Source organism: Chiloscyllium plagiosum, unplaced genomic scaffold (assembly GCF_037043375.1).
Source record: "Chiloscyllium plagiosum isolate Xiang-an unplaced genomic scaffold, Cpla_swu_hap1 HiC_scaffold_10, whole genome shotgun sequence".
NCBI lineage: Eukaryota > Metazoa > Chordata > Chondrichthyes > Orectolobiformes > Hemiscylliidae > Chiloscyllium > Chiloscyllium plagiosum.
In genome coordinates, this window is record NW_028270148.1 from 8,715,939 (window position 1) to 8,732,506 (window position 16,568).

Genomic DNA, 16,568 nt, shown 5'->3' on the forward strand with positions numbered 1-16,568 from the left:
GTGTGAAAAAAGAAGTTACTGTTTTCAAGTCTGGTCTGAAGACATCATATTGGACTTAAAACGTTAATTCTGTTTCTCTCTCCACAGATGCTGCCAGACATGCTGAGTTTCTCATTTACTGCGTTTGTTTTACACAAATGCAAGATCTTCTTTTATGCATTGACATCCATGTATATGCAACTCCTTAACTTGGATGTGCCTGTGCAGCCACTCACATACAACAGTACACATGGTAAATTACATATTATGAAATGTCAGAGACGTGGTGGTTGCTATTACTGTTTTACTTTCCTGAGATAATGGTTCTGCACTCAGGACCTTCCTTTCCAAGAACAATTCAGAACACTACGAGCTATCAGTCCCCAGGTGAGACAGTGCAGACTATGAATTGTTTGCACACAAGCAGAACCTGACTCATACATAATGTAGAGAGAAAGTGAGGGCTGCAGATGCTGGAGATCAGATCCTGAAGAAGGGCTTATGCCCGAAACGTCGATTCTCCTGTTCCTTGGATGCTGCCTGACCTGCTGCGCTTTTCCAGCAACACATTTTCAGCTCATACATAATGTAATCTGGGATGCACCAATTAACAATTAGTGCAGCCCTTTTGACCACAGTAATTTAATGCCTAAAGCTTTCACTTAGCTGCAACAGTAAATTGGTTAAAGGGGAGGTGATGGCCTATTGAGCCAGAGACCCAGATAATGTTTTGAGGGACCTGGGCTCAAATCCTACCACAGCAGATAGTAGGATTTGAATTTAATAAAAAGGGAAACCTGGAGTGAAGAGTCTAATGATGACCATGAATCAATTGCTCGAAAATCCCATTTGCGTCACTAATATCCCTTAGAGAAAGCAACTCCTGTCCTTGCCTGATCTGGCGGACATGTGACTCGAGACCCACGTTGACTCTTAACTGCCCTCTAGGCAATAAATGCTGCCTAGTAAGTGATGCTCTCATCCCATAAATGAATAAAGAAAATAAGTTCCAGACCTAAACAAATCTTTTGCATTTAATTCCACATGGAAAAGTGAGGCACTAGTTTTACTTGAGGTCTTAAGTGATATGAACTTTTTCTTCTTCTATCCAACTTCTTTTGCCTCAAGTTGAAATTGTTCTTCTGATGTCAAGTAATGATTGTTACATTCTGGAGTCCAAGGCAAATGTGAACAGAGGATATGAACCTTATTAGGCTGTTTAATTGTGTACATGCATGAGTGAGTATTTGTGTGTGTAAGCATTTCATGTGTGTTCCTGAGAGTTTCGGTTTATCTGTAAGTTTTCACGCATATGTGTATGAATAGTTCTGAATTTGTGTATCTGTGGGCATGTTGATTGTAGTTGCATGTGTTTTTGTACATGTGAGCATTTGAGACAGTGTGTCTTTCTGTTTGTGTGTTTATACGGGCATGTATGCCTTTGCATGTTTCTCCAATGTGTGTGTGTGTCTGCCTGTGTTTGACTGCACATATTTGTGAATGTGTGTCTGCCTTTGCGTTTGTGCGTGTGGCTACATATGTATGTTTGCCTGTGTACCTGTTTGTGTATTACCGTTCAGTGAGTCACAGCTTCCAGTGAACTGAGCCCATTCTTAAATCTGTTTCGTTCTCTTCACAACACCACTGTTGAGTGTTTCTATTCTCTTTTCAGATTCATTCATGCACTTGTGAATCCAACGAGTGAAAATGAAGAGTAGGCTATGCCTAGCAGTTGCTGCTCTCCTCGCAGCTCTATCTGCCCCCTCGGTGGAAGCTCAAGGTAATCTCTCATTCCTGTTCAGCAACTCCTGCACAGAAGTGGTCCAGGAGCAGTGCACATGAGCTACTCCAGAATGATGATCAGCTCCTTCTATTTTCCTAGTGATTGTTTTGGATTCATTTCCCGGGAAATATAATCCTCCTGGAGATTGACTGTAAATAAAACTTACCCTTTCTCTCAATAGGTTCTCCATGAAACCCTTGTTATTAAGAGATCAATCTATATTTATTGTCATGCTTATCTGATTTTGGCTGCAGTTTTCTATTAATAATTTATTTATTCTTAACAGGTTATCTAAAAGCCCACAGGAATACATTTATATTATTGCTTTAATAAGTGTTTGGTTTTATTTGCCTATCACATCAGAACTGAGAATTATTCGAGTGGAATTCAGTCACTACATGGATTCAGCTTTTCTATTCAAAGTATATATTCAACTATGAAATGCTAATGATTTTATTCAGATAATGATTTAATAATTATGCTTTAATTTATTTTTCTTTTCTCAGCATATGGATATCATGAGAAAAGTCTATCCATAGCACCTACTGTAAAAGCAAAATCACTAATGCAATGAATTGATTTTCTTTAGATTTACAAATCCTTGCAAAGTTATTCGAAATACAGACAAGAATGGATCTTTCCACAGTATTTACAATGTCACCAGTACACAGTAAAATAATTTTATCACCACACATTCCACTAAAAATTTCACATTCTCGATCCTTCAGATTACCTTTTTCCTGTCTGTTTGTTTTGGTCACACTTTATATTAAAGCAGCATGAAATGCATTACTGCATTGTATTAAATATTATTGAAATATGAGTCCTTTAGATTAAACTTTATATTTAGGAGAAAATGACATGAATTTGGATAGGTCTTTACGGAATTGATAACTTGGTGTGTTATGCATCAGATTAGGCAATGATTAGGGGCACAGTGCCTCAGTGGTTAGCACTGCTACCTCACAACACCAGGGAAGTAGGTTTGATTCCAGCCTTGGGTGACTGTGTGGAGTTTGCATGTTCTACCTGTGTCTGTGTGCATTTCCTCTAGGTGCTCTTGTTTTCTCCCACAATCCAAAGATGTGCAGGTTAGGTGGATTGGCCATGCTAAATTGCCCGTAGTGTTCAGGGATATGCAGGCTTGATGGGTTAGGCATGGGAAATGCAGAGTTACAGGGATGGGTGGGGTCTGGATCTTCAGAGAATTAGGGTGGACTCAATGGGCCAAATGGCCTGCTTCTACACAGTAGGGATTCTATGTGCAGAAAGGAACCTATCAGTCTTTTTAGACTTCTGTTCTAATTGGCAATATCTTTATGCAACCACACTTAATAGTGTCTAAACCCAAACACTGAAAAATTCACATTAGTCCTTTCAGTTTTGTCAGATAAGAAGTGCAGATTGTTTGTCAATGTACTTAGACAGGACCACCGGATTTACAGCAAATTGGAGATGCTCCACTTGGCAACAAAGTGCACTCACCCTCCCTGACTGCAATTAATGACCTAAAAAGGCAAGACCCACCTCCTCCAAAGCCACTGGTTAAATGGAGAATCAAAACAGTCGTGTTGTTTGACTTAAACTTACGTTTTTGGAAAATCCTCATTGAAATGATATAAATGTGGCTTGTTCTAATTAATGCAAAAAAGACTGAGTTTTCCTTTTGTGGGTCCCATATTGAAGTAAGATATTTTATCCAAAATGTTTATGACAAACCACTGATACAGAAATCAAAGGAAAAGTTTCAATGACATTGCTGTACTGTTGTGCTGCCACTGACGAAAAAGCACTAAATGTTTCATGTTATAATTAAACAGAACACTGATGTTTTATAGTAAATTTATTAAATTGCTCCCAACACTGGCCATAAATTTTATAGGATGATACTGCGCAGGAAGTCTAGTTAACCAGTTAGACTCATTCACCCATACAGTCCTACATTTCTTCCCATTAATTCCCTTTGTTTTTATCTATTGAAGTTCATCCCAGATGATAAGAACATCTTTTGCTAACCAAGTGAAATCTGTGGACCCTCCCCCGCCAGTGGAAACAGTTTTTTTCTTATTTACCAAAAGTGTACCCTCCCTGATTGAGCACATAAATAAACATGCCAACCAGTGGTTGCTTCAGGGCTGAAGTCATGACTACAAAATCCTTCGGTCACTGAGATAGTGGCAGGATGTGGAAGATTTTGAAATGTTTAATTGTGGTTTGCCAACATTTGGGAATTGTTTAGAAATGATTTATTTTCCCTTTAATCAGCAGGAGCAATTGCGGGCTTGCAAATCCGTCTAATCTTATAGAATCATGCTCTTTTTCTCTCAGCAGGGAATCACTTTAATTAAAACATATCAATTCAGATTTACCAGGGGTGTGTCATTGTGTGTGTGAATGGCATGAACAGCTTGACAAAGTGCAACATTCGGTGTTGGTGAAAGGCCTAGGGTTTCAAGGGGATTTGGGGAAAGAAAATTGTCACCCTGAGGGCGGTGAGGATTTGGAATGTAATGCCTGGGAGGGCAGGAAACCTCACAATCTTTTGTAAGTACACTTGAAGTGTCATAACATTCAAGGCTATAGGCCCACTGCAGAAAAGTGGGACTAGTGTGAATATAGCTTTGGCAGTACAGATTTGTTGTCCACTGTACCATTCTTTGATTTGGATTTTCAAAGGAGGAACTGAGGCTGAAGCTGCAGAACCTTCTCTGATGCAAATTCTAGGAAACAGCATGAGGCAATGTCCAACACAACCAGCTGCAAGACTGTAAAGGCTGCTTTGGCAACTCCCACCTTGAACATTCGGATGAAGATTATTCCTGGGGACACCACCAGTGACGGACAAAGGAACAGACCATTGTCTGCACACAGGAACCACTTCTTCACCTTATACGTCAAGACAAGGCAGCAGCATTTGAACCAGTGAGGGGAGGGGGCGCGCAATCCCTCGTACTCGCGCTCTGCTTGTGTCACGCGCTTTCGCGGGGACGCGCACATGGAGAGGATCTGCCAAAAATGTTTTCTTTGTGGGGGAGGTTTGTGCTAAAAGACACCCCCCTTCTAATAGTCAGAGAAAGTTAAAATCTACAAAAGTCATACCTTGAATATCTTATTTTTTTAAGGAAAAAAAGAGACATTTTATGCAATTGCTTTTATAACACGAAAACACATCCCATTGCTTTACTGATGCTGTAGAGACTGATTATTTCAGCAATCACTTTCAAGGGAGGCGCCAACGCTGTTTAGAAACAGTAGATTGGCGTCTGAGTTCATGGGCAAAATCCTGCGAATGCGTTAAGGAGGAAGGATGGTTCGAATCAGGAATCTCTGAACTCATTGAAAAGTCGGGGTGGGGGGGTATAAATCCCCGAATGATTGGAGTGGTGGATGAGATGTGCTTGCATTTGAGTGAATGTGAAAAGAACGTTGCTTTTTCTGCACAAACACACAGAGGAATAATTTCCCTGTAAACAAAAAAAAACTAGATGTGCTAGACTCCCTCCCACCCCGCTAGAGAGGGGAAGACAGCGCAGATTGCGAATATGTGCGTGTGTGCTTCGTGCGATTTTAACCGTCGGATTTTCCACCGAGAAGCGGAATCCTTTAGCCCTCAGCTCTGTCCTGGGGCTGACAGACAGGAGGTGCTGAATACCTGGACCCACTGACTGCCATCCCTCTGCGAATCACTTGCCCCAATTTAAAACAAAAACACACACACCCAGGTTGGTAATACTGCTTTTATTTCCACCTAACAATATTTTAATAACAACCACAAAAAGTGTTCATTTAAAAAACTCAGCTCAGTTTTCTGTACCTTTGCATTAAATTTGTCCTGAGCTGTAGATCTTGGAAACAAGAAGGATATTTTACAATGATATTCTGTCCTCCTGTACACTAACTGCTTTGGAATTCTTAAGCCACTATCTTTCTTCACATGTTAACTGTATTTTATACATTTGTATTAATAATGTCTTGTTGGAAAATACAGCATGTTTAATTTGCCTCCTACTTTCTGACAGCATGGCATTTTTAAATATAAGAATTATTAATTATATTTGATTTCTTTACTTGCAGCCAAAGTTTAGGAATCAAATATTTTTTAAAAAGCGACTCCAGAGTTTAGACTGTAATGCACCCCTGTCTCCTCCTTTGACTGATTAATAAACACATCTTATCCCGATTCAGGAACACTCTCCAGTTCTTGTATACTTCAACATCGAGAATATCATTATAAAATATGTGAAACAGTCTTTTGTGTTCAAGCTTTCACTGTGTGAGGGTGGAAACTCCTGTTCCTGCCATCAGTTTCAATCTGCATGAGTGTGAGACACTAATTAATGTTACAATATCAGTCGCTAATCAGAATTTTAAAATCCATTTGTCTCCGAATGTTTTATTTTATTTCTATTTATAACTTTTGTTACAGTGCTTCTGTGTGTATAGGGATCCCTGTATTTTGCGAGTGTCTGGAATGGGGAGGGGGTCAGCAGGGGAACATCGTCTGAATCTATGGGGGGGCCGGTGATTTATTATGAATCTCTATGACCACCTGGACACTGACTGGATTGAGGTACAACCTGGCTTTTACTTGCAAAGCCACAATTTGCTCTCCATCAAAATCCCAGGAGAGCAACATTTTAAAGTAGTGAAAGATAGAAACAGTAGGCCATTCAGTCGATCTATGCAATCCTATTACTAGATGGAGCTATATCTTAACCCCACATACCTGACTTCATCCTTCCTTCCGAATACCTGTGCCAAAATTGAACTTCAAGTTTTACATTTTAAATTGCATCATTCCATCCTTCCCTATATCAACAGATTTTGGTGGAGGAGGTTCCAGATTTTCAATATTGTTTGTCTGAAGAAGTCATATCTGATTAGCATCGCTCTTATATCATGCCTTGCTCTTTCCATTTCTCCAGCAGAGAAAATAGCTTCTCTGTATCTGCCCATAGAATACCTTGATGATTATATCATCATGTGGAAGTACAGAACTTGAGTATTTGTCAAAAAAAAAGAAAAGCTGCCATGTTTTTTATTTTGTACTCACCAGGAAAGATGTAAGAACACACAATTTCAAAGGCAGCAGTAATTTATGCACTGCAGCAATTAACCAAATATCCTCAGACAGCATCTTCCAAACCCATGACCACTTCCATCTAGAAGGACATGAGTAGCAGATACATGGGAACGCCATCACTTCCAAGTTCCCCTCCAAACCACTCACCATCCTACTTGGAATATATCACTGTTCCTTCACTGTAGCTGGGTCAAAACCCTTCAATTCCCTTCCTAAGGGCATTTTGGGTCAATTCTTAGCAGATGGACTACTGAAACTATTCTCTTTAATGCATAGAAAGGACAATGCATTGACAAGTTTTCCTTGTAGAATACAGAGGTCCTTGCCTATGAATAACAATCAGGCAAGTTAGGTTAAAATGCTGGTATGTAGCATGGATGGGTACAGGGGAGAAACAAACTAAAATAGATACACGGTGAAATACAGGCAAACTCTGATCATATAACAGAAGTACTGTTGTTCGCAACACCCACGTTTCTTTGTGAAGGTCCCCGTGAATGTCTTGCAGTGTCTCTGGCTGTGGATTATGTGATTGTGAAAAAAAGCTTGTCTGTTCAAATGTGAGCATTTCAGCAAGATCTCTCTCAAACACCAACAGGTGCTTTGAAGATTGCCAGTGTGTGGCCTGGTGTACAAATTAACAGCATCTTCTTGTGATTTCTTTCAATACAGAAGCTTTAGCAAATTATCAGAAGATCATACAGTAATGGTGTTTATGTGTGTGCATCTTTAGGCAATTTTAATGTTCAACTGGTGTTTAAACTCAGAGGACTTTGCTTTCTTAACTAAAAAAAAGTTTTATGTTTTTGAAAGAAGTCAAAGTCAGTATTTTGTATTCACATTAATGCTGATCTTAAACATAACCATGACTTTCCATCATTCAGGTTTAATCTAACACCAGATCGACAATGATTATAATAATTAATTAAATATAATGACAAATCGATTAAAATGATGTTCAATGTTATGCACATTTATTAATTCTAGTGGATGAGGACAACCACCATTAGTATTAAAGTAAAAGTTACAAAATCTCTTTGTGTTTCAAATCAGCTGTCAAAAATTGCTTTCGTGAAGTCACTGGAAAATTTGAAATTACTTTATTTGGCTGCTGAATTCCTTTTTAAATTATATATATAAAAACATAAATGAACAACCGTTTGCAATTAATCTTTCAAGATTATTGGAGATGACGTTGCACTAATTGGACATTCTGAAATCCCTAACTCTTGGGCAACTTGTGAAGTCTCAAGTGTTCTATTCTGGCAAGTAATTTGACAAGCTTTGTATTGAGTGCAGCAAGCATGTAATGATCAAAACTTGTCCCCAGATTGAGTGTCAGATGTTCGCCTACTTTTGGATTAGTTTGTATCTGTGTAGCTGCTCTATTTGTACTTGGGTGTGTTAATAATTGTTGTTTTATCCTTTTCTGTTTTCTGCTGCAACTCGTGAACTTCCCTGATGGTGCAAAACCCAATGTCTTGTGCTCTCCTTGTGCTGTTTATATTTTATGTTAATATTAATTTGTGTTTACGTCAGCTTTTGATATTCGTGTTATATGGTCCTCTCTATCTACCAACAATAGACATCAAACTCCGAATGCTTATTGTTGGAAGCAAATTTATGCAAAGATGTAGGTTTCGAAATGCTTATAGCTGCCATTCGGCCAACTCTGCTTTTAAGCATTGCAGTTTGAACCATCTTTTCATAAAACAATTTATTTTGCTTTTATCATGTAGCGGGAATCCTACCTGAGACTAACGTCTTCCTGTTTGTGGCATTCTTCTCTCTGCAGTGGAGCCTCCTTCACAGTTGAAGTTTAAAATTTTAACTGAAAATAGTGTTCAAATGATGTGGAGACGTTCGCCCAGCAGATTACAGGGGTACAGGCTTACGCTAGCACCCACCACTGGTGAGTAAATGTTGCAGCAGTCGGCACTGACTGATTGGTGAACGTCCATTGAAATAGAGTTGCATTTCAATTACAGCTTTCGGGAGATCCATGCCATAAATCGGTGCCACTTGCCCCAGTCACACAATAGTTCTGGCTCAGGAGGGGGCCATTCGGCCCATCGTGTCTGCGCAACTCTCCAAATGAGCATCTCACCCGGTTCCATTCTTCCTGCCTACTCCCACACCTCTGCATGTTCATCATTTGCAAATAAACTTCAAATTTCCTGTAGACAACCTTGATTGAACCTCTCCTGAGCACAAACAGGCAGCACATTCCAGACCCGAATCAGTTACTGTGTGATAGAAATGGTTCTCGTATCACTTTGACTTTTTTTTCAATCAACTTTGAATATGTGTCCTATCATTTGCAATCCTTTCTTGGGTGGGCATATTATTCTCTCTATTCAATCTGCACAGAGTTCTCATAATATGGACTATTTCAATTGGATTTCGTGTCAGCCTTCTCTTGTCCAAGGACAGTAGAGTCCCAACTTTTCCAGTCTATCTATACACAGAAATTCTCATTCCTGGAACCATTCTCGTAAACCTTTTCTACACTCCCTCAGCTGCCTTCACATCCTTCTGAAAATGTGATGCTCAGAAAGGGATACTATGCTGTAGTTGAGGCTGATGTGGTATGTTGCATAAGTTCAAAAGCACCTCCTCACTCTGATCCCATTAATAAAACACAGGATATGGATTATGTTTAATAACTGCTCTCCTAACTTGGAGAAAGTGAGTACTGCAGATGCTGGAAAGTGGTGACATAAGCACATATTGCACCCAGGTTCCTCGGTTATCCTTCAATTTGTACTGTCTCCCCATGGTCTTTCTACCAAAACATAACATCTCATGCTTCTCTGTAGAGGTTCATCAGTCCATTTACAAACATGTTCTGCCCACTTTACATGTACATTCCATTGATTCTTTGAATGGAGTACCCCGGGGCTACATTTATGGCAGTGGAACTCCTTGAAAGAAATGTACTTTTATGGAAATAGATATGTTTTCTTTGTTTGCAAACTGCAATTTTAAAATGTTAAATTAGCAGATATTTGTATTAATATAATAGCACCTTCAGTGGTTCACTAACAACATAAGAAATCAGGTTGCATTTGAAGATAAAAATTTTTTTTTTGCTCAGGCAGTAAAATCTGCTTGACAAAATATTTTGTTTTTTTTCTTAACTATTTTTTCCTTCTTCTGATGGTAATGACCCCTTATTGGGAACTGCGTCCATGGTTACTGGTAGCTCTCTGACTTGGCTTAAAAAAAATGTGTATGAGTCTAGCTCTTGAATATGGACTGCGCATCATTCCTCTGGCAATTTGCCCCACGAAACCCAGGCAAACTATTTCCATTTTTAACTAAATTTATTAGTTGCTCAGTTTACGTTGTTTCAATTAAGTTGGTTTGGAATGGGCTGCATTTTTTTTATGATTGGCTTGTTGCTCCTTCCTTTGTAGATATATTTTAAATGAGAGTGATGAGATCTGTCAGAATGTGCAACTTAACATAGCTATGTGAAAACAGATGGGAATGTGGACTATGACGTGGGTTGACTGAGATACTATAAATGGTTGGCATTCATGTAGCTCCTGAAAGCAGAACACTTGCACATCTCTGGCCTTAACATTGAAGTTTGGCAAACTGTTCCATCTTGAAACTTGGAACATCAGGAATAAAGTGAAATCCATTTGAATAATCCAGAAGGAATCACTGATGGGGATGTGGTTACACTCCACTTGGACTATTGTGAGTAGACCTAGGCACAGCACCTTACAAAGGGCATATTGGCCTTGAAGAGATGTTATGAAGATGTGGGTGGACTGTACCTTTAAGAGAGTTTGAAGCTAGCAGAACTACCTGACAGCACCAAGTTTTCTTATTAAGGTAACAATGTAACACTTGGTTAAAAGCTAGATTAGATGGGTTGCCTGGAGACTTGAATAGATTTGAATTAGACCAATTAGTTTAAATTATACTCCAAAAAAAAACTCCAATCAAATTTGAATTTAGTATATTGACAATCTTAAAAACCAATGACACAATCCGATGCTTTGAGGGGGTATAAGACTGAAGAATAATTAAACAGTAAGGAGGAGAACTGCCCTGCCACCAGCATGTAGAGACTGCCCAAAAATAGCTCTCTTAAAAGTACCATTATCGATTCATGACTGGTGAAGTATAATCCCTAAGAAAAAAAGAAGACACAGGAAGATCCAAATAGAAGATCCGACACTGGCTTGTTTTGAAAACTTGAATTTTTGGTAAATCTTAATTGGGGTTTTTTTATTGGACTACTATTATAAAAGATAAGGTAAGTGATAAGTTAGAGGAAGGAGTTGTAAATAGTTGTTTGGTAATTATTCTCTGCAACACTTTAAGAAATAAAGTTATTAATTTTTACTTTAAATAGTTCTTAGCCTCTCTGATTTTCACAGATTGCTGCATGGAATAACACAGGAGGGTTTACCCCATGTCGTAACAGAGAATACAACATAGGTTTTCAAGACTAATACGTGGACCTCAGTTGCTAAGTGTTGAGGAGAGGTTATGCAAACTAGGCCTATTTTCTCTAGAATTTAGAAGGTTAACGAGTGATCAGATCAAAGTTTTCAAGATATTAGCAGGAAAAGACAGGAACAGATAAACTATTTTCACGAGTTGGGGATTCTACAAATAGGTTGCATAGTCAGAGAATCTCGGGCCAGAACGTTCAGGAGAGATGTTAGGAAGCGGTTCCATGAATAAAGAGTGGTAGAGATTTGGAACTCTCTTCCACAAACAGCAGTGAATTCTAGATCAGTAATTTTAAGTCTGAACTAGACAAAGGTTTGATAAGGAAATGGGCCAAAGACCAGTCTATGAAGTTTGGCCACAGATCAGCCATGAGCTCATTGAATGATGGGACAGGCTCGAGGAGCTGAATGGCCTACTCCTTTCTTATGTTCCTGTCTGATGACTAAATACAATATTGTAGTATACCTGGGATTAGCACAAAGCATTGTTTGATGTGAGTAAAGGCGAAAAGTTAAAGTCTCAATTTTCTAAGATAGTTACATCTACTGAGATTGTTCATTTGACAACAGAGCCTTGCTATTGATCCTTGTATGTATGATGTACTTTTTAAAAATGTGATTCATACATGTTTTATCCTGACAATCGATCAGATTCAGAGTGAGTTGAGTTGGTTCTCAAGGAGATCCAGAAAGGAGATGAATTGATCTTTTTGGGGATTTTACATGGGGAATAAAGGTATAAAATCTTAGAAACTGGAGGATGCCACTCAGCCCTCTATCCTATTCTATCATTGAATGAGATAATGGCTTAACTGTATTTTAACTTGATCCATCAAAATTAGCTGTATATTCCTTTTGTTTTTCTGTCCAGAAAAAGTTTTGCCAATCCCATTGAAATTCTAATTAACATCTAGTTTTTGTGTAAGAGAATTATATACTTCTAGCAGCATTTGTGTGCAGAAGCATTTTCTAAACTCTCACTTGAATGGTCATCCTTTTCCTAAACACCCTCCATACAAAAGCAGTAGCTTGAAAACTTCAATCAATTCAGCTTTGACCTTCCACATTTCATGGGGCAAAAGCCTATTTGATGCAATGACACTTCACAATCTATTATTTGTCACCTTCGGTGAATTCTGCTTCTGATCCACATCCCCATCTGATCAACAGGCTCAAGCAAAATTAGCACTAGGTAAAGCTTACTTTGCTCATCCTCATGAGGTTGTCAGTGAATGTAAAACATGCTCATAAAGGGCAAAGATGGAATGTGCATTTTGCACATGAAATCGCAAACCTATTTCTCTCAGGTCCATTGTGGGACTGAGCCACTTGATTCACATAAATCGACCAAACTTGTTCCCTTCATAACTTCATCACCAAAAGTGATGTTCATAATGCAATCATATCCCTGAAATCTTCATTTTCTGGTGTTGAAAGTACTGTTAAAATGCACCCACTGGGGAAGAACTTGATAAATCCCCAACATCTTTGAAACAGGAGGATTTTGCATTTTGATCTGCAAGATTGGGAGCATTGAGTGAGCTGTCAGTCATCACTGACGACATTTTCCACTTGCAGTCCAGACTGAGAGGGGAAAAAAGTACCGAATGCATAATTCCATTTCTGATTCTGTAATAGGCATCACATGAACTACTGCTGCTGGTGTCTAGACTAACTTTTGAAATTAGCATCCTTAGGGAAATGCTTTCAAGTTCATATCCTGCTCATTGCCACTGATGTGATCTCTGTCATGTACTTAGGGACCTGCTTCTTTTCATTTTGGTTTTACATGTGGTCTCCATTGTGAGAAGTGAGAGCAAAGTAATGGAATGTAGGCAGAATTCCATCATCATTCTTCCTAATGCATATTCCTTACAGCGCTGAGCTGCCGTGTTGGTTTGGGAGGGGAGGTGGGGATGAGGGAAGGTAATAATCTGTTCCAGATGTTGCTTTTTCCATTGCATTTGAGAAAAAAAACTGAACAGCCTTCAGCATGAAATATAGGCATCTACAGAAGAAAATTCAAAAAGTTGAGAGAAGCCATTGAACTGTCACTTCTCAGCCCTCCACATCAGACTTTGATCTTATCGTCAGATTGCACTTTGAACTTTCCAATGATTACTTGCTTCTTACGTTCTTTAAACAAAATGGGGACAAGGTTAGGAAAGCCATTGTTACTGAACATAAGAGCTAAACTTGATCTAGATTTGATGTTTGCAATGCAAGTTGCACTCTTAGTCCTTTTGAATAATTTTGACTCACTGGAGTTACAGTTACATTTATGGGAATCAAGTAGTTCCTAATTAGATTATGGATTTTGCTTGTTGCAAATCTTGTGGGTTACTTTGAAATATTATTTGGTTTTATCTTGTCCAACCTGTAAATCATTTTACAGACCTTGACAGAATGTTCGCTTCAATATCCCCTTTGAAAAGCAAGTTGTTGGCTTCCCCTATCCTCTTTTTGCATTTTCTCCATTATGCCTGTACCAGGTTGGTTTGGTTTTTACATGTGGCAGGATTCAACCCTAGACCCATTGTAACTTCACCAACTTAATGAAACTTTATCCTAATCTCTGTGACTTTGTACTGCACTTTTCTGTTGGCATAGCTTCATTGTGGGCTCCGTTAAACAATCCCAAGATGCTTGGAGCACTCAATTTGGCACCTTAGGCTGCTATCCAGTGTGAATGGCCTCCTGATTGTATGAACTATCATTCTAAGGTGTTTTGCTAACTTTTAAATGGATAGTTGATTTATCTTTATTTTGTGCATATTTTCTAATCAATATTTATTCTTTTCATTTTGCAAAAAATATCTTATTCCTTTCTTGACATCTCAGTTGCACCGTAATCAAAATCTCCTTCCCTAGATACATCAGCCTCCTTTACTTATTTACCTGTTTTGGGGTTATCCGCACATCAGATTGTTTTTTTAGTGACCAGACCAGTTGCATAGAACTTTTGAACCCAAACCAATGATCATAACTCAGGACCTAATCTGAAAAATCTCATAAACCCCAACAAATATTTACAGTCACTGTTTTTAAACCAAAGAGAATCTAAGACCCTGTTCTGCATTGGAGTCCTGATGCTTTATAGTTTCATAAAGAACCTTAGAAGATTTATGCCAAAACCTTTGAATGTTCAATTACAAAGAGCAATCCTTAATCAAACAAAAACCAAAGGGAATTTATCAAGTGAAGTTTTCCCTTTTTGTGTCCACTTTGGCTATCACATCAAATTACTATTGTGAAAATGTCCACATTCCACCATTATCTATGTCTAAACTGCCTGAATTAAATTAAGTATTGCTTTTAAATAACTCCAGGTCCAGAGGAACAGCAATAGTCAACGTTCTTTGATTTTTGATTTGATACCCAGGAGCAGTGAAAGTTTTATGTGCAGTACAGGTAGATCATGCCATAGAAGGTGCATTGGGGTAATAGAGTGAGGAATACATTGTTACAGCATTAGTAACTCTCATGATGATGGGCAGTGTCTTTATAAATCTCCCTTGTAATCCTCAGTGCCTTTAAATAAAGCAGCATGTACCTGGCTGAAAGGATATATTTGTTTTACAGATGAGCATTGAAATTAGGAGCAGGAGGAGGCTATTTGGCCCTTTGATCCTACTTCACCATTCATGATGATCATGGCTGACCATTCAACTTAATAACCTGTTCCTGCTTTTCCCCAATATCTTTTGATCTCTTTAGTTCCTGAGACTTTGATCTCTGGTTCTAGACTCCCCCACCATTGGGAAGATCCTTCCTGTGCTTACATCGTCTAGAATTTTCCTTTTTAGCTTTCACTACTCAGAATACTCTAGAAGACGGCCATCCTCATTATCATTGGGTTTTGGAAAATAATCATCTGATATTCTTTAAAAAGCTTACTTTTCTAAAGCCATCTGTTTTGTTACTTTTGTCCCTGCAATGAGATTGCCAACCAGTCCTGGATTTAATCATATCATCGCTACTGGTCTCCAGACAATCAGTGTTGTCTCATATTATTGGTGGTTATCCGGTTGCAAGAACCCGATTTAGAGATATATTTTTCAAAGCAGCAGTATGTCATAACACACATAATCACAAAGATCGTTTTTGCTGTTTGCTTGGCAAGTCTTGCAGTGACGCCATTGATGTTAATTTTGATTTTGGCCAGTGCTCTGAAGTGGTGCTAGTACATGGCAGTGCATCACACATCTCTACATTTTTAAGTCCATGGAAGTTAATTGTCATCACCTGTTGTTACACTATTGCATATAGTCACGCTTTACCACACTGCCATTCAAACTAACAAATGATTGCAGTCCTTCAGATAATTTGCAATTTGTTTCCCTTCTCAGCGTCACTCAGAGCAAATCTGTTGATCAGTTAATTGATCAGCTTGTCAAGAAGGCGATGGGGGGGGTTGATAGGTTGTAGAAGGAAGTATTCGACTATTGATTAGAGTAAGTAAATCAAGACAGCCTCTTTATATCCTGGCGAAGCTTGGTACAAAATTCCCTTTGCCTTCAGACTTTTTGCTTCTTAGAAGTTACTATATAAATGCACATTGTTGCTGATGCACTTTGACGACTTAAAGAGAGTGCCAGTCGTCACTCAATATGTGGAAAGTTGTCTGAATACTACGGTCATTCTTGGAGGTGCTGCAATTCCTCCATCTTGACCCCTGAGGAACCACAATATTTGTTACAGCCTTAGTCTGAAAATGGTCAAAAGAGCTGAACTCCAAAGGTGAAATAAAAGTGACTGCTTTTGGCATCAACTTCACCAACAAGCTGATTAAGTAACATTTGCTCCACACAAATGTCTAACATGAACTTCTTCAACGGGAGAGAATCTAACCATCACCCCTTGAAATTCAATGGGATTGCCATTACTAATTCCACCCTATCAATGTTCTGGAGGGTTTACCATAGACAGGACGTTGGACTGGACCAACCATATAAATATTGAGGCTTTATGTGCAGGTCAGAGACATTTTCCAAAGAGTAACTCACCTCCTGCAGGGTGGGTTTGTGGAGGGAGTGGGGTTTGCTGTTGGGAGCCGGGAAGTGGGGACATTGTTGAGAAGCGATGAGAAGTGGGTAAAAGGTTGAGGTGACACCTTCATCTCCATGTTATTGCAAAAAGATCTGTCAAGGTGCTAGTCCCTGATAGCGATCCAGAAGATCATGTTGAAAGGTGTGCGCATGTCACTGGTGATTGAGGGCAGAGTCTGGGTAGCTCTGAAGGAGTAATT

General features: G+C 38.9%; 1 protein-coding gene across 1 annotated transcript in view; it reads left to right on the forward strand.

Moving 5' to 3' along the window:
* The window catches only part of LOC122552587 (collagen alpha-1(XII) chain-like), a 275,375-nt gene that overhangs the window by 12,192 nt on the left and 246,615 nt on the right, over nt 1–16,568 (forward strand). The window contains exons 2-3 of the mRNA XM_087991107.1: nt 1,652–1,759; nt 8,641–8,757. Coding sequence (XP_087847233.1) covers nt 1,687–1,759; nt 8,641–8,757 — 190 coding nt within the window. The 5' untranslated portion in view covers nt 1,652–1,686. The remainder of the gene's footprint in view (nt 1–1,651; nt 1,760–8,640; nt 8,758–16,568) is intronic.